This window comes from Palaemon carinicauda, chromosome 10, assembly GCF_036898095.1.
Source record: "Palaemon carinicauda isolate YSFRI2023 chromosome 10, ASM3689809v2, whole genome shotgun sequence".
Taxonomy (NCBI): domain Eukaryota; kingdom Metazoa; phylum Arthropoda; class Malacostraca; order Decapoda; family Palaemonidae; genus Palaemon; species Palaemon carinicauda.
The window spans coordinates 157,637,263-157,659,042 of NC_090734.1; the positions used below are offsets into that span (position 1 = coordinate 157,637,263).

At 46.9% G+C, this 21,780-nt stretch overlaps 1 protein-coding gene across 2 annotated transcripts in view; it reads right to left on the minus strand.

The window, feature by feature from the left end:
* Positions 1 to 18,831, minus strand: part of LOC137648906 (uncharacterized) — a 28,998-nt gene extending 10,167 nt beyond the window's left edge. For both annotated transcript variants that reach the window (XR_011045753.1, XM_068382078.1), the window contains exons 1-3: positions 18,675 to 18,831; positions 17,967 to 18,158; positions 16,882 to 17,211 (exon numbers count right to left, since the gene is read on the minus strand). Coding sequence is in view for 1 of the 2 variants with exons in the window: in XM_068382078.1 (XP_068238179.1) it covers positions 16,882 to 17,211; positions 17,967 to 18,158; positions 18,675 to 18,779 (627 nt within the window). In the remaining variant the exon portion in view is untranslated. The remainder of the gene's footprint in view (positions 1 to 16,881; positions 17,212 to 17,966; positions 18,159 to 18,674) is intronic.
* Between the last annotated feature and the right edge of the window lie 2,949 nt (positions 18,832 to 21,780).

Below are 21,780 nucleotides of genomic sequence, written 5' to 3' on the forward strand. Positions count from 1 at the left end.
AGCCTGTCGTGAATTCGTGTTCGCAGGTGCCACTGTGAAACACGAACCCCGGAGACTGATTTCCTCCAACATCTGGGGCAAACACCTCTTTCCTTCTGACCTTGTGAAGGAGATCACTGACAAAGCCGCCACGGAGAATAGGAACCTTCTCCACAAGTGGGGCATGTCAAAGAAGAGAAAATCCTCTCAGGACGACGGACCTCAACCTAAGAGGAAAGCTTCAAAACAGAAACCCCAGCAACGTCAACCAAGACGTCAGTTTCCGGGACCCGCTACCTCCCAAGTGGCAGCTCAGCCACAACAGACCTTTCAACTGGTCACCCAACCGGTATTGTCACAGTCACCGGTTTTCACCCCTGCTTTCGAGCAACAGACGACTACCTTTCGTCCCAAAGGTAGAGGCTCAAACAGAGGTGCAGGCAGAGACGCGTCTCGCCGTCCCTCCAGAGGCAGAGGAGGAAAGGGAGCTAGCGGCCGAGGCAGCAAGCCCTCGGGACACCAGAAGCAATGAAGTGCTTCCGGTGGGAGGAAGACTCCACCAATTCCAGGATCGTTGGACCTTCGATCCCTGGGCACACAGCATCGTCAAGAAGGGTCTAGGCTGGAGTTGGACTCAACCACCCCCAACATTCCAGCAGTTCTTCCAACAATCAACCCCCCTTCTGGAAGAATATGTCCTAGATCTCTTGAACAAGAAGGTGATAAGGAAGGTAAAGTCCACCCGGTTCCAAGGAAGACTGTTTTGTGTCCCCAAGAAAGACTCCGACAAACTCAGAGTCATTCTGGACTTATCCCCCCTCAACAAGTTCATAGCGAACGACAAGTTCAAGATGCTGACTCTTCAACAAATAAGGACCCTTCTGCCTCGAGGTTCTTACACGGTCTCCATAGACCTGGCGGATGCCTACTGGCACGTTCCAATGAACCATCACGCTTCCTCCTACCTAGGATTTCGACTCCAAAGGAAAAGCTACGCCTTCAGGGCCATGCCCTTCGGCCTCAATGTGGTCCCTCGGATCTTCACAAAGCTGGCGGACGCCATAGTACAACAGCTCCGCCTCCGAAACGTCCAGGTGATGGCCTACCTCGACGATTGGCTAGTTTGGGCTCCATCGCCCGAGGATTGTGTAAAATCCTGCAGCAAAGTCACCCAGTACCTAGAACACCTGGGATTCAAGATAAACGAGAAGAAATCTCGCCTCTCTCCAGCTCAGAAGTTCCAGTGGTTAGGAATCCAATGGAACCTTCAGTCACACCGCCTTTCCATCCCCCAGAAGAAAAGGAAGGAAATAGCAGGGTCTGTCAAGCGACTACTGAAATCCAAACGGATCTCAAGACGCCAGCAGGAACGAGTTCTAGGCTCTCTACAGTTCGCCTCAGTAACAAACCCAGTGCTTCGTGCACAGCTAAAGGATGCCGCGGGAGTCTGGAGACGTTCTGCATTCATCGCTCGAAGAGACCTCAAGAGACGGCTCCCAAACAGACTTCGACTTCTCCTCAAGCCGTGGTCGGAAGCAAAGGCCCTGAAAAGGTCCATTCCTCTTCAACACCCACCTCCATCACTCAACATCCACACGGACGCTTTGCTGGAGGGTTGGGGAGGTCACTCCCACCAAAAACAGGCTCAAGGCACTTGGTCTCCCCTGTTCAAGACGTTCCACATCAACATCTTGGAGGCCATGGCGGTCCTTCTAACTCTGAAGAAACTATCCCCGCCTCCCTCGATCCACATTCGTCTAACCCTAGACAACTCGGTGGTAGTTCGATGTCTCAATCGCCAAGGCTCAAGATCGCCCCAGATAAATCAGGTGCTTCTCCCAATCTTCCGTCTGGCAGAGAAGAAGAAATGGCACCTGTCTGCAGTTCACCTACAAGGATTCCGCAACGTGACAGCGGATGCTCTATCTCGAACAAACCCGATAGAGTCGGAATGGTCTCTAGACGCAAGATCATTCTCCTTCATCTCTCACCAAGTCCCAGAACTTCAGATAGATCTCTTCGCAACGAGCGACAACAATCAACTTCCTCGGTATGTGGCCCCGTACGAGGACCCCAAGGCAGAAGCAGTGGATGCCATGTCACTGGACTGGAACAGATGGTCCAAGATCTACCTGTTCCCTCCCACCAACCTTCTGCTGAAAGTCCTCTCCAAGCTGAGAACCTTCAAAGGGACAGCGGCCCTAGTGGCTCCCAAGCGGCCCCGGAGCAACTGGTACCCCCTGGTCCTGGAGCTGCAGCCCAAGCTGATCCCTCTCCCGGGCCCAGTTCTCTCCCAACAAGTACAGAAGTCGACTGTCTTCGCTTCATCATCGAAAATCAAGGACCTTCATCTCATGATTTTCTCTCCCTAGCCACAAAGAAGAGGTTTGGGATCTCGAAGAAAAGTCTAGACTTCCTCGAGGAATACAAGACCGAATCCACAAGACGGCAATACAAATCATCTTGGAGAAAATGGGTCTCTTTCGTCAAGACAAAAAATCCTAAAGAAATCACAATTGATTTCTGCATGTCCTTCTTCATTCACCTTCATGGACAAGGATTAGCAGCCAATACGATTTCAACTTGCAAATCGGCCTTGACTAGACCAATTCTGTACGCCTTCCAAATTGATCTGTCCAGCGACATCTTCAATAAACTACCGAAAGCATGCGCTCGTCTACGCCCAGCACCCCCACCGAAACCGATCTCCTGGTCATTAGACAAGGTGCTCCATTTCGCCTCCAACTTGGATAATGATTCATGCCCTCTCAAGGATCTGACTCAGAAAGTTATATTTCTCTTTGCTCTTGCCTCAGGAGCCCGAGTCAGCGAAATAGTGGCATTATCGAGAGAAGAGGGTCACATCCTGTTTACTGATACAGGAGACATTACCCTCTCCCCTGATCCGACGTTTCTCGCCAAAAATGAATTACCCACTAAAAGATGGGGCCCCTGGAGAATATGCCCCCTGAAGGAAGATGCCTCTTTATGCCCAGTAGAGAGCCTCAAGGTCTATCTTCGCAGAACTTCGAACTTTGGTGGAGGCCAACTCTTCAAAGGAGAAACATCGGGCAGCGACCTGTCACTGAAACAATTAAGAGCGAAAATCACCTACTTCATTCGCAGAGCGGATCCTGACAGTACACCCGCCGGTCATGATCCTAGGAAAGTTGCATCGTCTCTGAATTTCTTTCAGAGTATGGACTTTGAAAGCCTTAAAAGCTTCACAGGCTGGAAGTCCTCGCGCGTTTTCTTTAAACATTATGCGAAACAAGTGCACGAAGTCAAACATTTTGTGGTAGCCGCAGGTAGTGTTATGAAACCTGCACCTAACTCTGCATAGAACAGTGAGTTACTTGGGACTCTAACTCTTCGGGTGCCTATGTTGACCCTCGAGCGATACATAGTGATGTTGAAAACACTTAGTGCTTTTATAACTGTTCTTATCCCAGGTGAAATGTCATAGTTGTCACACAAGTGCCGCATGCCCTGAGCATGATGTGTTTTAATCAAAGACTAACGTTCCTCGAGAACGAGTGCCTATTAATAAATTTGAAATTCCTTTTCAGATTCAAGAGCAAGTCTTTATTACTATGTACATTGTAATTACTGTAAATGAACTTTACTTATTGCTGCAATTCATTTAATTTCTGCAATTGTGAAATAAAATTTCTATTTTATTACTTGTGCGTCTCAATCAGCTCCTACTTACTATGAAATACATGCCTGTCATAGTTTTATTATCCCCTTTTCCTTATGGTTCATGGAGAAATTAAGATACTAACCTTTAATTTATATTCACTCTGACAATGTAATATTCCAATACGAATACTTACTCTTCATACCCTGGAGATGAAACCAACCTTCTCAGCACACAGTGTCCAACCACCACTGGTCTGCTTTTCAGAATGTTCCAATACGAATGCCAACCATTCAGTCTCGTCTCCAAGTTCTTCAGGTTCTTCTATCAGGGTGAATAGCCCTTCAATAACCACTTTGACGTCGGCATGGCCCGTGGGAACTTCACTACCAAGGGGGGCAGGAAGATTCTTCCCTACGGTTCTTTACTAAGATTACTGTACTATGCTATTTGTTCAAAGCCCTTGGCACTTACTAATAGGGGAAAATCTACCACGATACATTGATTCTCTGGTATTCTTACATCAGGACGCCATGGCTTGAGCCCAAAAAACGGATTTTGAGCGAAGCGAAAAATCTATTTTTGGGTGAGATAGCCATGGCGTCCTGATGGACCCTCCCTGCTACTTCGTCCAGTTTTTAGGTCCCACCCTGCTCTGCTGTATCATGGTGATCGGCAAGCAACTGGCTTCAGGATGAAGACGGACGTGACGTCATTTAAGCAATGGCGCCCGTTTCTTTACGTCTCGAGTACCAAAAGTAGCCACGAATGAGATTAGCTATGGAACGGCTCCCAGCTATTCTCCGACTTTACACACCGAAGCATTATCTCTGTTCGGGGTGTAGATAGCTATGTGGCGCGTTAATACATGCGTCCCCTGTTGATATACGATGTCTTAAAAGGGAAACCTTTAGGATACTCGCTCCAGAAGTTAGAATTCTGTGATAACCTGTGGTTAAATTCTCTGGGAATATCTTAGTAGTTATTTACCCAAGGAAGCTACCAAAAAGGAACCTTCCATCAGGACGCCATGGCTATCTCACCCAAAAATAGATTTTTCGCTTCGCTCAAAATCCGTTTTTTGTGGAGACAGTCAAACGTTTAAGTGCCATAAACATTAATAGTTAACTGGAACTATTGAGATGGCATACTGGTACTTGCCCAAATAGATACACGGTTAGAAGTGCCCCTGGTTATACGTGAACTGTATAGGAACACTTATGAGTGTCCCCCCAGTGGAAATCTTGATTGTGTAATTTGTTTATTTTGTTACCCGGATGCTGAAGTTTTACGTTAATTTTATGTTAATTTTTTCTTTGATTATTTTGATTGATACATTACGGTATTCCTAACAGTTTAAATAAATTGTTCTATTTGCCTGTTTTATGTATATAGCATTTCATTTCAGAACCTCTCACCACAGTTTCCCTTCCCTAGCCACTGTTTTTTAAGATCTCTTAAGTACAGTAATTTATCATAATTCTTTCCTCCCACAGTGTGTTCCTTTATTAATTATAATATTCCCTTTCACCTAATGTTCTTATACCTTTACTTATAATCAGCAAGCCAAAGGCAAGAGAGGGAAAGGTATGATAACTAACAAGGTTCAAGCTGGGTCCCCTTGCCCAGTATAAATCAAGGGGTGGTACCCAGAGCTCCATTCTCTTGACCTGTTACTTAGGTTTTTTTGGGTATTACACCATTGTATATTTGTTGCATAGTGAACGTCGGGTTGTGGTCGGCATTCGGACACTAGGCAGTTCGGGTGCTACCTCTGGCCACAGTCCGCAAACCACTACATCGTTCCAAATCTGTGTTAAAATGGCATATCAATTATCCCCGTAAGATTGAAAGGAAATAGGATGATCCTATTATAGGTCAATTTTGCACAAAATTTACAATATCTAATAACAGTGTGGTAGAGAAAACCATTAACCCTTTTACCCCCAATGCTATTTGGAACTTTCCAACCCTTAACCCCCAGGCAATTTTTTTTTTCAAGGACATTTTGCCATATATATTTTTTTCAAATTGTGCTAACAGCCTTAATTTTCGTTATAGAGAGGTCAGGTTGGTCTCATTCTTTTGGAAAATGCCTGAAGTTTCTCATAAAGTTATCAAAAATATGCAAATAAAATGTAAATAGCAGTTTTGCAGGGATGAGTTTTGTGAAACGTACCAGTACGTCCATTGGGGTTGAAAGGGTTAATAAAATATACTACAGTATAATCAATAGAATAAATAAATGAATATGCAACAAATGAGTGGATGGCATGAGTGGAAAGTAATGAAGAGGGGAGATGTTAGTCTTGTTAAAAAGGTTGAATAGCTGTCTTTCTGCAGTTGTTTATTTTCGTTGCCTTTTTCTAGCACTCAAGTTAATTCGCTTTGGGACATTTCATTAAAATCTGACCAAGAGATGATTGTTTCTGATACATTTTGCATAAATTGCCTGCTCTGTTTATTACCGCTTGTTTGCAAGATATTTTCCAGCAAAATTGTGTTACTAAACCCCGTTATGCCATTTCCTTTATCGCTGAACAAAAGACCATATTTCTCCTCCTCCTTTGAAGACAGATCCTCTATTGCCCTGCATTGATAAACATAAAAACAATAAAATAAATGAAATTAATGAAAAAGTTAACAGAACGATGTATCGCGGGAGTGAACAGGGCGAGAGCTACGTGTGAACTAGGTCATTTGCCTTTCTCTTGGTCCATACAGGTTCTTTCAAGTGGTTCACAAGATCTAAATATGACAAATTCGAAGATAATTTGTATTTTTCCTAACCATACAAACCTTAGCTATTTACAAAGGGTTTACTTTTAGCGCAGCTGAAATGACGAGCCAATAGTTTTAACGAGGGTTAATTACCCCCGCGCTAGTTAGCGGGGGGTGGGGAAGGGTAGCTTGCTACCCCTCCCCCCTCCACACACCGGTGACTTGCTTCACTTCACTTTGAGGTAGGACTTGACTTGGGGGTCAGGGATGGCGGGCACATATGTGTAAATAGCTAAGGTTTGTATGGTTAGGAAAAATACAAATTATCTTCGAATTTGTCATTTGTTCCGTAACCGAAATACAAACCACGCTATTTACAAAGGGTGACTTACCCCTTAGGAAGGGTGGAAAGTCCCCAGCCTTACTGACTTCGGCTTGCCCGGGGGCTTGATCCCTCAGTGAGCAGCACTAGAGAGAGGAAGCCCCTGTACCTCACAGGTTCCTAGCATCGCTAGGAACGAGTGGCCTACATAAGCAGTGTGAGGAGGAGAGTGTGACTCGTCCTATGAAGTTGACCTTGAGACCTTCAGATAGGAATTCTAGGATAGGACGTTCCCCATACCACTTCGTCAGGGTATGGGAGACGCAACAGTATTAAGCTTAATACTAGGAGCACAAAGAAGCATGGGTTACCTGCAGAGGTCGAGGTCAGCTATGCGAGGACCAGGATGCTGCTTCCCCAAGAGAGGGGAGAATGAAGAAAGAAGTAAGGGTCAGACATACTCTTTCATTCACGCAGACTAAGACCGGGTAACAACGCCCTCAACCTACTGCTACTTGTCCAAAAAGGAGTCTGAGGTTAGACCAGCTGTTGTGCAGCCACCACAGGGCCGATAGAAAACATATTGAGGCTCCTGTGGGTCACGTCTTGCAGGTAGTGGGCTGTGAAGGTCGTTTGACGCTTCCAGACCCCAGCTTGAAGTACCTGCGTCACAGAAAAGTTTCTCTTGAAGGCCAGGGATGTAGCAATACCCCTGACATCGTGGGCCCGAGAGCGACGTGACGGAGGAGGGTCAGGATTCAGGGCATGGCGGATAACCCTTCGAATCCAAGCTGAGATGGTGTTCCTGGTGACCCTCCTCTTTGTCCTGCCTGTGCTCACAAAGCTCGCACATGAGGACGGACTGCAGCCGTTCTCTTCAAGTAGTACCTTAGACACCTCACTGGGCATAGTAGCAGCTGGTCTGGGTCGTTTGTTACAGAACGGAGACTCGCGATCCTGAAAGAGTTGAACCGAGGATCCGGCACTCCAGGATTCTGAGTCTTGGCCACAAACTCAGGGACGAACCTGAACGTTACCTCCCCCCATCCCCTTGAATGGGCGATGTCGTACGAGAGACCATGAAGTTCACTAACTCGCTTGGCCGAGGCCAAGGCGAGTAGGAAAGCCGTCTTCCAAGACAGGTGGCGATCGGAGGCCTGGCGTAATGGCTCGAAGTGAGGTCTCTTGAGAGACCTGAGGACTCGAACCACGTTCCAAGGAGGGGGTCTCACTTCCGACTGGGGGCAGGTAAGCTCATAGCTACATATGAGTAAAGAGAGTTCTAGCGATGAAGAAATATCCACGCCCTTCAATCTGAAGGCCAAGCTTAAGGCTGAGAGATAGCCTTTCACTGCCGAGACAGAAAGGCGCATTTCTTCTCGCAGATACACGAGGAAGTCCGCTATTACTGGAATAGTGGCATCGAGTGGAGAGATACCCCTTCCACGACACCAACCACAAAAGACTCTCCACTTCGCTTGGTAGACTCCCTCAGAGGACCTTCGCAGGTGCCGAGACATTTTCTCCGCAACCTGTTGCGAAAAGCCTCTCTCCGCGAGGAGACGCTGGATAGTCTCCAGGCGTGAAGCCGAAGCGAGGCTACGGCCCTGTGAGGGACACCGGAGTGGGGTTGTCTGAGAAGCTAGTGTCGTGGAGGAAGCTCCCTTGGGAGTTCCGTCAGGAGTTGCAGAAGGTCCGGAAACCATTCCGCGTGATGCCCTAGCGGAGCTACTAGAGTCATGGAACAGTTGACCGATAGTCTGGTCCTGTTGAGCACCCTTCTCATCAGACAGAATGGTGGGAAGGCGTACACGTCGATGTTGTCCCACCGTTGCTGGAAAGCATCTTGCCAGAGTGCCTTGGGGTCCGGGACTGGTGAGCAGTACAGGGGCAGCTTGAAGTTCAAGGCTGACGCGAACAAGTCCACCGTCGGGGAACCCCACAAAGTCAGGACTTTGTTGGCTATCTGAGGATCCAAAGACCACTCGGTACTCACTATCTGCGAAGCCCTGCTCAGACTGTCGGCGAGCACATTCCTCTTGCCAGGAATGAAGCGAGCTGATAGTGTTATCGAGTGGGTTTCGGTCCACCTCAGTCTCTACTGCAAGATGGGATAGCTGTTGCGAAAAAGTGCCTCCCTGCTTGTTGATATAAGCCACTACCGTGGTGTTGTCGCTCATCACCACCACGGAGTGACCCGCCAGGGACCGTTGGAACTGCTGAAGAGCCAGAAAGACGGCCTTCAATTCTAGCAGGTTGATGTGTAGGCACTTTTCTGATTCTGACCAAAGGCCTGAAGCCCTCTGGTTCAGAACGTGCGACCCCCACCCTTCTTTTGACGCGTCCGAAAACAGAGTCAATTCCGGGGGGAGGACGAGAAGACTCACTCCCTTCCGCAGGTTATCGTCGGCCAGCCACCACCGCAAGTCCGTCTGTTCCAGAGACCCCATTGGGATCAGAATGTCCGGGGAATCGGATCCTTGATTCCACCGGGACTTGAGCCGCCATTGAAGGGATCTCATCCTGAGGCGGCTGTTTGGAACCAGACGGGCCAGGGAGGATAGGTGGCCTAAGAGACGCAACCACGATTGGGCGGGGAGTTCTTTTCGCCTGAGGAAAGGTTCCGCCACCCTCCTCAGCCTTGCTATCCGGTCGTCTGATGGAAAGGCTTTGTGGAGATTGGTGTCTATTAGCGTGCCTAGATAAACCAGTCGTTGGGACGGCTGCAGAGAGGACTTCTCGAGGTTTACCACGATCCCCAGATCCTGGCAAAGATCCAGAAGCCTGTCTCGGTGCCGAAGAAGGGTCGACTCCGAGTCTGCTAGGATCAGCCAATCGTCCAGGTAACGAAGGAGACGAATGCCGTTCCTGTGCGCCCAAGATGAAATCAGGGTGAACACTCTGGTGAACACCTGAGGAGCTGTGGAGAGACCGAAACACAGCACCTTGAACTGGTAGATCTTGTTGTCTAGGCAGAATCTTAGGTACTTCCTGGAAGACGGATGGATTGGGATCTGGAAGTACGCGTCCTTTAGATCCAGTGTACACATGAAGTCTTGTGGTCTCACCGCAAGTCTGACCGTGTCTGCTGTCTCCATGCTGAACCGGGTTTGTTTGACAAACCTGTTCAGAGCTGAGAGATCGATGACGGGTCTCCAGCCTCCAGTAGCCTTCTTTACAAGAAAGAGTCGACTGAAGAAGCCTGGGGAGCCGTCCACGACCTCCTGGAGAGCACCCTTCTCGAACATGGTCTCGACTTCGGCCTGAAGGGCCAGCCCCTTTGCCGATCCCATGGCATAGGAGCTCAACGACACTGGATTCACTGTCAGGGGAGGTTGAAATGACGTGAACGGGACGCGATAACCTTGGCCGATCACTGAGACCGTCCAAGCATTGGCCCCGTGTTGCTGCCACCTGCGGACGCAACGCTGAAGGCATCCCCCCACAGGTGGACATGCAGGGGGACTGCCACCCCTAGGGCTTGCGGCCGCGGCCGCCACCCCTAGGAGTCTTGCCTCCCCTGGAGGACTTACCGCCCCTCTTGACCTTGGCTGGAAAGGGCTGGGGCTTAGACACCACTTTCTTAGCTGCCGGTGCCTGTTTGGGAGCCTTACGAGGCTGTTGCTGCTGTTGTGGCGGGGCTGGAGGCTTATAGGGCCGAGTTGTAAGGGCCCTGTGGAGGAGGGAGTCCGTGCTGGATTTCCTCCACCTCTCAGCCGTTCGCTCCAAGTCTTGAGGCTCAAACAGGCTCTCCCCCAGAAGGGAAGCATGTCGGAGCCTACACACATCTACGGCGGGGACCTTCGGATGGAATCTCTCGGACACAGCATCGCGACGCTTCAACACCGAGTTGGCCCATAGGGTGGTAACCTGGTGCGCCAAAAACTCGATGGAGCGGGTGCCCGAGAGCAAGAAGGTCTCTAAGGCCTTCCTATTGGTCTCCTTGGACAAGTCCTCCGATCGCAATAGGATGCCCAGAGATCCTAGCCAGAAGTCCAGCCACGAAGTGGCCTGCATGGCACACTTAGCGACCTTCTCGTGGTTAAGGATCTCTGCCGCCGAGAACGACACCTGCCGGGCAGAGAGTTTCTCAAGGGGAACTCCCTTCGCCAGCTCCTCCACAGAGTGATGGAGAGGAAGAGCGAGGTTGTGCTCACCCAGGATCTCGAAATACCTCCTCTGCTGAAGGCGAGGAGGAGGGATGAGCTTGTTCCCGGCAGTGGAACGACTGGAGGAGGCAAGAAGTGCGAGCTGAGCGTTGGCCCTAGCCCTGGCACTCTTCAGCCCCCGAGACCAGGGCAGAGCTGCACTGGTCTTAGGGGCCTTCCGAACGTCAAACACTTCATCCAGAATCGTGTCTTTGCCTTCACGGGGGGCGATGACTGGATCCGTAAGTCTGTTAAGTTGCCTTATCAGGCTTAGGACCTGCCAGAAGGCATGTTCGGACTCTTGCTGTTCTCCTCCCTGCGGGCTGGCAGCTAAGTCTCCTGCCCCAGGAATCTCTTCCTGGGGTGATACGTGGACATTCCCCTGGGTAGTCGTGGGTTCCTGACGAATCCTTGCAGAGGATTTAGAGACGGTCTTGGAATCCTTGGGTTCCCTCCTGGGAGGGATACAGGATCCCAACAACGAGGTTCGAGGGGCCCCTTCCTCACGAGACGATTCTCCTGCCTGAAGTGAAGTCTCCCCCCCTGGTGCCGAGGGGAAGACTACCGCCCCACTGGACTCACCTGAGGACGGAAAGGCCTCGTCCACTGGAGAAGGAGAGAGTACTCGTGCAGGAGAAGGGACCTTCGAGACCGACCTCTTGGGAACCAACTTCGCCCTGGGGGAAGTCACCACGAAGTCCACTCCTCTCTTTCTCTTCAGCGTAGGAGAGACAGCCGCTGGTTTGTTACCCTGGCCGGCGAGTGCTGGTTTCATAACCCTCACTAACGCCCGTGCCAGCGGACCAAACCAAGTCTGCTGCTCCAAGGACACAGAGTCCGAAATCCTCGCTAAGGTGAAAGGGATCGGGCGATCCTTTGGAGTGGATACGACAGTACCTGCCTGAAAAGAAGGTGGGGAAGAATGCTGTACTGACCTGTCTTTGTCCTGCACTACCAACCTGTGCTTGGATGGAGGTGATCCCGAGTGCCGTCTAGGAGCACACGTCCCTGCTGCTACCACCGGCTGTGGAATTCGCCGCGAACGATGGTCGCGCGAGGGCGAATGATCACGCAAAGGCGAGCGATCGCGCGGGCGCGCAGGTGGATGATCGCGCGGGCGCACAGGCGAGCGGTCGCGCGGGCGCGCAGGCGAGCGGTCGCGCGGGCGCGCAGGCGAGCGATCGCGCGGGCGCGCAGGCGAGTGGGCGCGAGGGTGGGCAGGTAAATGAGCACGTGTCCGAGGCGACGAACGGAAGCGTTGGCGCGACGGCGAGGGATCGTGTTGCCGCGTAGGTGAGGAAGATCGCTGGCGATGTAGATCCACAGGCGATCGATGACGAGCTGGTGAGTGCAGTCGCTCAAGTTGGCGATGGCGCGATGTGGTATGTCGACGCACTGGTGTGCGATGGTGAGCAGCATGCGCAGGTGAATGACCGCGTAATGGTAAGCGATGGCGAGCAGCATGCGCAGGTGAATGATCGCGTGATGGGGTGCGATGGTGATCAGCATCCGCAGGAGGGCGATCGTTCAGGGTCGTGCGATGAGGAGCAGCATGCGTAAGCGGGCGATCGTGTAGGGGCGAGCGATGGCGAGCAGCATGCGCAGGTGGCCGATCGCGTGATGGGGTGCGATGGTGATCAGTATCCGCAGGAGGGCGATCGTGCAGGGTCGTGCGATGGCGAGCAGCATGCGCAGGAGGGCGATCGTGCAATGGCGAGCGATGGCGAGCAGCATGTGCAGGCGGGCGATCGCGCGATGGCGAGCTAGAAGCTAGCGAACCATGTTCCTTCAGGAGCGTTGGCGAACGTCGGCGCGCTAGTTGTCGCTGTTGAATAGGCGATACTAAGATCGCCTGTGCGCGCTGGCAAGCAGGTGAACGCTGGCGAGGAGGTAATCGCTGGCGCGTAGGTGATCGCTGGCGAGTTGGTGATCGCTGGCGAGCAGAAGGTCGACGTGTGTCCTGTGAGAGGACAGGTGGTGCGGCGCGTTCACGAGCAGGAACGGGAAGATCGCTGGCGCGTTGGCGAACATGTGTTTCTGACACGCGCAGCACGATGTTGCGTAGCCACAGGACCAGGCAGATGATGAGCAGGGAGTTCAGCAGGAACTGGGCGAGGGTCCTCAAATGAGCGCTGACGCTCGTAAGAGAGCTGACGAGCAGGAGAGCGCTGGCGAGGGGGGCGAACATCAGGAGAGAGCCGACGAGCAGGTGAGCGTCGGCGAGCAGGAGATCGTCGACGAGCAGGAGAGCGCTGGCGAGCAGGAGAGCGCTGGCGAGCAGGAGAGCGCTGGCGAGCAGGAGAGCGCTTGTGTGCTAGCACTGCTCGCGTAAGGGAAGAATCCCTTAGCCCCGAAGGGACCGTTGCCCGTCGGGTGACGAGTTCTCCAGAAGGCGAAGATCCGGCAGGAGATGGTGAGCGGTCTGCAAAGAGGTTCAAGGAGGGCGGAGCAGTAGGTTGAGGCTGACGAGGAGAGTCCCCCCCGGAGGACGAAGACCCAAAAAGGCGCCTCTTAGTCCCCCTGTAAGGGGAAGGGAGGCCCTTGTGGCGTAGACCGTAGAGGACGGTGAGCCTTACGGCGGAGGCGGCCTCGGGGGAGATCGTCGGGACCATCGGTCCTCCGAAGGGGAGTCTCCGTCAAAACACTTCCCTCAGAAGGAAGTTGAGCAGCAGTTGAGACCGAAGGACTCACTTCCCCCTTCGAAGGATGTACGGAAGGAGGAGGAGAGCCTTTAGCACCATCACCCGCAACAGCACCTGCGGCGGAAGGCCCAGCCACGTCGGAGGCCTCTGTCACCACGACGTCGACAATAGACAGAGGGTCTACCTCTGCTACCACCGGCGACTGCTTAACAGCGGCCCCCAACGAGACAAGGTCAATAAGAGCGACCCTGGAGGGCAAGCCCTTAAGCCCCAGGGACGACCAAATCTGTAAAAGATCATCACTGGATAAGGCATTATTAATAACCTCCCCCGGAGGAGGAGGGGGAACCGCCTCGCTATGGGAGGCGACGCCCTCTCCCCCCACCGAAGGTCGGGAAACAGAACAAGGGCCTGCGCTCCCACTCGGCCGACTCTCCTTAGGAGGCGGACGAGGGGGAGCTTTGGAGGAGGTTTGGGCGGCGGAAGAAGAGTCCCGAGAACCTTCCTCCTTCAAGGCTAACCCCGGAGGAGAACGGTCTCTCTTGGACTTCTTCTTACGCCGACGGCCAAACCTCTCCCACTGGGAGGCAGACCACTCCCTGCACTCACGGCACACATTCTCCTGGTCACACCGTCGGCCCCGACATTGAGGGCAGAGGGTGTGTGGGTCCGTATTAACGTCCGACATGAAAGTCCCACAAGGACGGCCGGCAACTCCAGGGCATGTACGCATAGTAAAGAAAATAACTGAAGGTCAACTTCCAACCAACACACACGCTGAAAAGAAAAAGCAGAAAATTAAAGGCTGTCACGAAGGCGATGAACAGACACGTCTGATCACCGCCGAGCCAAAAGTGAAGTGGAGCAAGTCACCGGTGTGTGGAGGGGGGAGGGGTAGCAAGCTACCCTTCCCCACCCCCCGCTAACTAGCGCGGGGGTAATTAACCCTCGTTAAAAACTATTGGCTCGTTATTTCAGCTGCGCTAAAAGTAAACCCTTTGTAAATAGCGTGGTTTGTATTTCGGATACGGAACAACTTTAGTTTGATCTCAGGGGCATGAAAAATGTTTGAAAGTTTTGTTTGATCACTAAACTGTTAAGAGTTCTATGGCGTTCGATCTCCGAGGTACTGTAAATTTACAACCTGCTTTGTTCTCATAAACATTTTTATGACACATCATACTAGCTAAATGGTTGACTTTACGATAAAATTCCTAATGGGAGGAAAATCAAGTCCTAAAACGGTCTCAATTTAAATATGGAACATAAAACAGAATGTCAAATAATAACGGGAGGAAAATCCAGTCCTAAAACGGTAGCAATCTAAATTTGGAACATAAAACAGAATGCGTCAAATAGTAACGGGAGGAAAATCCAGTCCTAAAACGGTAGCAATCTAAATTTGGAACATAAAACAGAATGCGTCAAATAGTAACGGGAGGAAAATCCAGTCCTAAAACAGTAGCAATCTAAATTTGGAACATAAAACAGAATGTGTCATAAAACAGAATGCGTCAAATAATAACGGGAGGAAAATCCAGTCCTAAAACGGTAGCAATCTAAATTTGGAACATAAAACAGAATGTGTCAAATATTAACGGGAGGAAAATCCAGTCCTAAAACGGTAGCAATCTAAATTTGGAACATAAAACAGAATGCGTCAAATAGTAACGGGAGGAAAATCCAGTCCTAAAACGGTAGCAATCTAAATTTGGAACATAAAACAGAATGCGTCAAATAGTAACGGGAGGAAAATCCAGTCCTAAAACGGTAGCAATCTAAATTTGGAACATAAAACAGAATGCGTCAAATAGTAACGGGAGGAAAATCCAGTCCTAAAACGGTAGCAATCTAAATTTGGAACATAAAACAGAATGCGTCAAATAGTAACGGGAGGAAAATCCAGTCCTAAAACGGTAGCAATCTAAATTTGGAACATAAAACAGAATGCGTCAAATAGTAACGGGAGGAAAATCCAGTCCTAAAACGGTAGCAATCTAAATTTGGAACATAAAACAAAATGTCAAATAGTAACGGGAGGAAAATCCAGTCCTAAAACAGAAACAATTTCAATATGGAACATGAAACAGAATGTGTCAAAACACCTACAAGTTTAAAAACAAAAAAATGTTAGTAGCTTAGGGAATTCAAGTGAAATCCTTTGCCCACAAGCAGTCATCCCCCAAGCAATCCATGACTTCATGCTGGATTAACTTTCCCAGCACAACCAAGCAATGACTTACTACCTAAAGTAATCCCAAATACGCAAACGCTTATTTATGGGAAGTACTTTTTATGACAATAACTTACAAAAAAATTTCAAACTACAAGTTTTTTTTTTATAGTTTATATATGAAATATCTGTTTTAATGTTGTTAATGTTTTTAAAATATTTTATTTTAATTGTTCATTAATTCTTATATCATTTATTTATTCCCTTATTTCCTTTCTTCACTGAGCTATTTATCCTTATTGGAGCCCTTGGGCTTATAGCATCTTGCTTTTCCAACTAGGGTTGTAGCTTAGCTTGTAATAATAATAATAATTATAGTACTATGTTATATCTGAAATATATATTTTTGCACAAAAATATGGAAAACAATTCTTATCAAAGTGGTAGTTTCATGTCCAACATATCATGAAGGAATGACAAAAGAAATTATGACGAAACAATACTGATGAAGGTGCTTGTAAAAGCTATCTTGGAGGAAAGACATTCAATGTCTGCAATCAGCAAAGCTTATCTCAACACATCACATAAACTCATTAATTTTTGATCCAACAAAACCTGTAGAGTGAACATCTCGAGGTACAAAATTAAAAAATCAATTTAAGTACGCTGTTAATCAGGTCAAAATGAAAGGGGAACTGAAGGACCAGATACCTAAGCCAGCTAAAAACATCCATTTCAGTGGTTTCTCCCAAACAGCACGCACTGTCAATTTTGCTCATCCGTCGATAAAATGTAAACCGCCTGCAACTGAAGTGGTCGAGATGTTGCGGGTAAGTTTCAGTTCTTTCTTAAAGCAATTTGTATTTCTTAGATTGCTTTCCATCTTTTGTATCAGCAATACTTAATTGTCCTTTACTCAAACCTGTTCTAATTCCTTACTGCTATCCCTCACACTTAATGAATTCAGGACCTGATATAGTTTGCTAAGACCAGAAAACAACGCACCTGGAAATCAACACCCTATTCTTTCTTTGAACATCACAAGTTAAATGATATTCTTCTAATAAAAAGGGATATTTCAGGCACACAACAAAAATAAATCAAAGTACTATATATAACTAATCCAGGATCCTTAGAGAAACAATAATTAGTTCCTTAGATGTGCTACTGGATACGTACCACTTGGCAAGTTCTGAAAATCCAACGTTCCCTCTTAAATTCTTCTGGAAGAGCTAACGATAAAGTCAAGAACTTACCTTTCTTGGTGTCAAAATGGGGGATCCTGTGACAGTTTGGGAGATGTCATCGCCGTCCCCGAGTTGCGAATTATCCATCATTCCCACGGCAGAGTCGATCAATCCGGTTAACGACTCGGAGGTCTCGTCAGCATCGGGGATATCCTCGATTTCTTGGCTCTCGTCCCCCTCGTCATCAACTTCAGCCTCGGCCTGGGGTGCTCTCGGCTCGTCCAGAGGTTCTATGCAGTGCGTACCCTGAGATAAAGTCCTTGCCTTACTTCCATTCACACTTTCGACCTCCACCTTGTCCTCGTCTAGTAGACTTCTTGTTTCTGCAGGATCCACTGGCTGGTGAAGGTAAACATAAAAAGGTTTATGGAAGGCGCTCATTAAAGCTTTATTCAAAAAAGATACTTTTCACAGAACTTGACAATCATAGACTAAAGGCAATAAAAGAGTAAAGGCACGCATAGATGCATTAAGATGGTAGTCAGTGAGAAAAGATACAGTGCTCATCAACTTCAAATGACAAAAAACTTCACAGGACAGGTTCCTTTTCTATGCAAAACTATTAAGGGAAAAATAAACTTCATTGCCTAAGAAGTTCTGAATCTGGCGATCGACTAGCTTCGTATGAAATCACTACGGAAAATCAATGAACACTGCTGGTATGATTTAAATTCACTGCTAAAGCCAACCCTACTCATATCAGCAATCTACGGCTACAAGACACTGTCACTTCTATTCTAAAATAATCGAATTAACCCTTTCACTTCCACCAGGCAGGATCTGATTATTTACAATTTTATTATTGTCATTTACACTTTGCTTCCTTATAGCAGAATTTTAACCTAGCATATCAAAAGTAAAACCTGAATATAAATCTTTGAAATTTACTTCTGCTTGCATTAACTCTGGGAAGAGGCATTTACAATTAAGGTTTTACACAGTGAAAGGGTTAGAACAACAAAGAGGAAACTAGGACAGATGAGGAGAGAGTAAAAGAGACGGTCTCACACACACAAGACAGATAAGACTAGCGGGCAGAAGGAGACATTATCCTTAACATTAACTATCAATATAAAAATAATTGTTTTCCACACCTCCTTGTTTCTTGGACAACCAACTTCATTGACAATCTTGACACTATCTTTGGATCCATACTGTTGCTGTTTTTCCCTGGAATGCTTTCGACCTGTCTTTCTCTTTGAAGGAGGAACAGGGCTGGTTGCATTATCACTCTTTGCATTTGCTATATCATCAGACTCTTGTGCAAGAAGAACAGACATGCGCATCTTGGAGGAAGAGAGAATATTGCTATACACGGCTTTGCGTACTTTCAAGTCGGCGCACAGCTGGCAAAACATTATTACTGTACTGCGTTCAAGATGAATATCATACTCTCATTAGGGTACAAGTTATGGGTAATTTAGTTACTCTTACCCCACCACTATACAAAACTGAATATTGCAAAATAATTTCTCAGCTTTTGACTGAAAGTTGATTTAATCATTCGGTAACTGATATAAAAAATACATAAAACTATAGCAAATGTCTCTGTCCTTCAACATACAGTTATAAAATGTTGATATTAAATCCAATTAGGTGAATGATTTAAAAAAAAAAATTGAAAAGAAATTATCACACAATTCACGAAGTATGAGATAAAGCAGGTCGCTTTCCCCTTAGGCAATCTTGCTGCTTTTCTAAACAGAAGTCTACAGCAGATGTTAAATTCAAATAAGAAAGGAGCTTAACCCCTTTAGGGAAAATAAAATTAAAGTAATTTATGTAAAAGTAGATTCGTCTACCTCGGTTACGACAGACGGTGGATTATTGGCATCGCAGGAACTAGGGGGTCTTTCGGTTTGTGTTGTCGAGTCCTCGACAGTGCCGGCCCCCGACCGGACAGCCATATTCTCAATAAAGCATCTGAAATATAGTTAGAAACGCACAAATATAAACCCTAACTTATGACGTGTTGGCATATAATTTGATAAAGCCATCTGAACTAAAAATCTTATTTCAATATCAAAATTTTTTATTTCTATACTTGCCTGATGTTCATATTGCTTTGTTCTGGAAGCTTTTGACTTACATTGTTGTTACCTCAAACAAATTATAACTTTCTGTTTTCTTCCATTATTATTATTATTATTATTATCATTAGCCAAGAACCTTAGTTGGAAAAGCAGGATCCTATAAGCCCAAGGGCTCCAACAAGAAAATAAAGTCTAATCAGGAAAGGAAATAAGGAAAAACTACAAAAAGTTTAAGAACAACAATAACATTAAAATAAAACTTTCTTAAACTATAAAAACTTAAAAATAACAATAGGATAAAAACTTGAAAATAATAAGATGAAGAGAAACAAGATAGAATAGTGTGCCCGAGTGTACCCTCAAGCAAGAGATCTCTAACCCAAGACAGTGGAGGACCATGGTACAGAGGCTATGGCACTACCCAAGACTAGAGAACAATAGTTTGATTTTTGAGTGTACTCCTAGAGATCATGCCTCATGCCTACCAAGGCAACATCTGGGGACTAAAGGTAATCCACGGTGTGGCTACCCGCACCTGCCGTCTTCAATCTTCGAAGTCGAAACTAATATCTTATCCCCTTGACATCATTTGTCAGTGGGAAGGAGGGTTGGCACGCATAAGAATACTAGGTAGAGTATAGAAATAACACATTTTATCAATAATATTTTGTTTATTTCTATAAACCTCCCTTGATTTCAAAATCTATTCTATTTATCAAGGCACTTTCCCATATTTTGGGGGGTAGCCGACATCAAACAAAGGAACAAAAGGGGTCCGTTCCTCTCCCCGCTCCTTCCAGCCTGACGAGGGGCAGAGGAAACGTGTCCGTAACCTCTGGAAGGTAGAATCTTATGTCCTTGAGAGAGTGCAGGAGGCAGGACCTCATTCAATCAGCTGGACCATAGGAAATTCTTCGGACCAGGCAAGACCTGACAATGGCAACTCAAGGATGAACTTTGACCCTTGATGGATGCTGAGGCACCAATCAATGGATGTCATCCCTCTATTAACAGGAGCCGCAAAGGCCTCCCAAGGTAATTATACTCACGAATGTGTATACGACCCTGACAAACTTATAAAGTACCTCATCTCGGATTCTCTTCTTCTGCCAGTTATCATCATCATCCAGGTATTGGATGCTGATTCTGGATTGGAATCGAGTACCAATAGGCCAACATATCCCTTGACTTCTCCCACCTCAGAAGGGAGGGCATCTCAACATGTACCTCAGCAGAATATACTGTACCTCCCTGGGATGGGTTGGTTATCGGTACTACACCATCCCTCCCACGCAAACACGGGGAGAGATATGTGGGAGTCTTTGCGTATGCAACTCCTATTGATTGATTCTCTTGGATTTCTCAGATGACATCACCTATTTGTTCTTATTCCTGATGTAGGAGCGTCTGAAGAATGTAACGAAGACAAAGAAGAGGATAGTGAGAAATTTAAAATAGGACTTCTATGGGGTCACCTCACGCAAGCCAATGACAATATTTCCAGGGGGGATGAGTCATCAAGCGACTTCAAAGCAACAGACAATAACACCAGGTGACATGCTTTTCATGCCTCTCAAGGGTTGGGAAGACATTGTAGGGAAGAAGGGTGACACATTTCCCTTTAAATACTCAGCAGTAGCAAAACCTCCGTATGACGGAGCACTAGTGATGTCCAAGGAATGCAAAATTCCTCAGGTTTACATTCTCTTCATCGTATGGCCTACTGTACAGACATGCTGCCCAAGAGGAAGAAGAATGAGGTGTGTAACGGCAAGTTTGCTAGGAAAACTGTATGGTATTTAAATTTTATACAGAAAACAACTACATATCCTTGTGTTCTTCCTTTAATAATAATAATAATAATAATAATAATAATAATAATAATAATAAAAAAGAAAAGAAAAAAAGCCGGATAAGGAAGCTTGCAGCCAAAATCAAAAGTGCGAGTTTTGCCAACTATCAGGAGGCGTCTAGCCTATCATCCATTCGCCAGTAACTACAAGCGCTTCATTGAAAGTTTACTGGACGTTCCAGCATCGCTAAAATCATGCTCCCATTAAGGAACAATGGCATTTATTCACATAGGAGCACATCAGTCACAGTTATGTTGAAAACGAGAGAAAATTTACTGACGAGAACAAAAATTATCTTTTTTAGAAATACAGAAAATATAATAACAAAGAAGAGAGCTTTTCAGATATGCTATTCGCTGGATTCATAATTTACAGGGGTATTTATGTATTCTTATGGACTCCCCCCATCCACCAAGGATGCTAGAGTCTTCCTCATTAAAGCTTTGGATAATGAAGTATATATAGAGTTGGATTCAAGCCATCAGAAAGGTTTGAAATTTAGCTGCTAATACTCTTAATCTGAATGAATCTGTCTTTGGAAATGGTCTTGCCAGCAGCTCGATGGCAAACCAGATCAACATTTGAAAAGCACTATTTAAAAAGAGGCCTGATTTTCTTACGAAGATTGCTGGGTGTTAGACCTGGAGATCTCACTGATCTTCATATTTGATAACAAGTTTTTGTAAAGTAATAAGTTTGAACTCTATTGGGATATATGTTAATTGTACCATAATATTTCACACAACATGTATACTGTACAGTACGTCAAACAGATATCTGATAGTAAGGCAAAATGCAGATGCATGTGCAGGCATTCATTCGGACGAAAATGTGTAAAAATGATAAGTGGAGTATGTAGTTACAAAAACTCTACGAGATGCACAAAAAAAGCAACTTATCAAGACAGACAAGACAAAGTCTACAAGACGAATTCAAACACTTACCTAGCAGTCATCACGGATAACTCAAAACTCAGACATCCAAATTACAGGGTGTTAAATTCTTGGCCAGTTCTAATATAA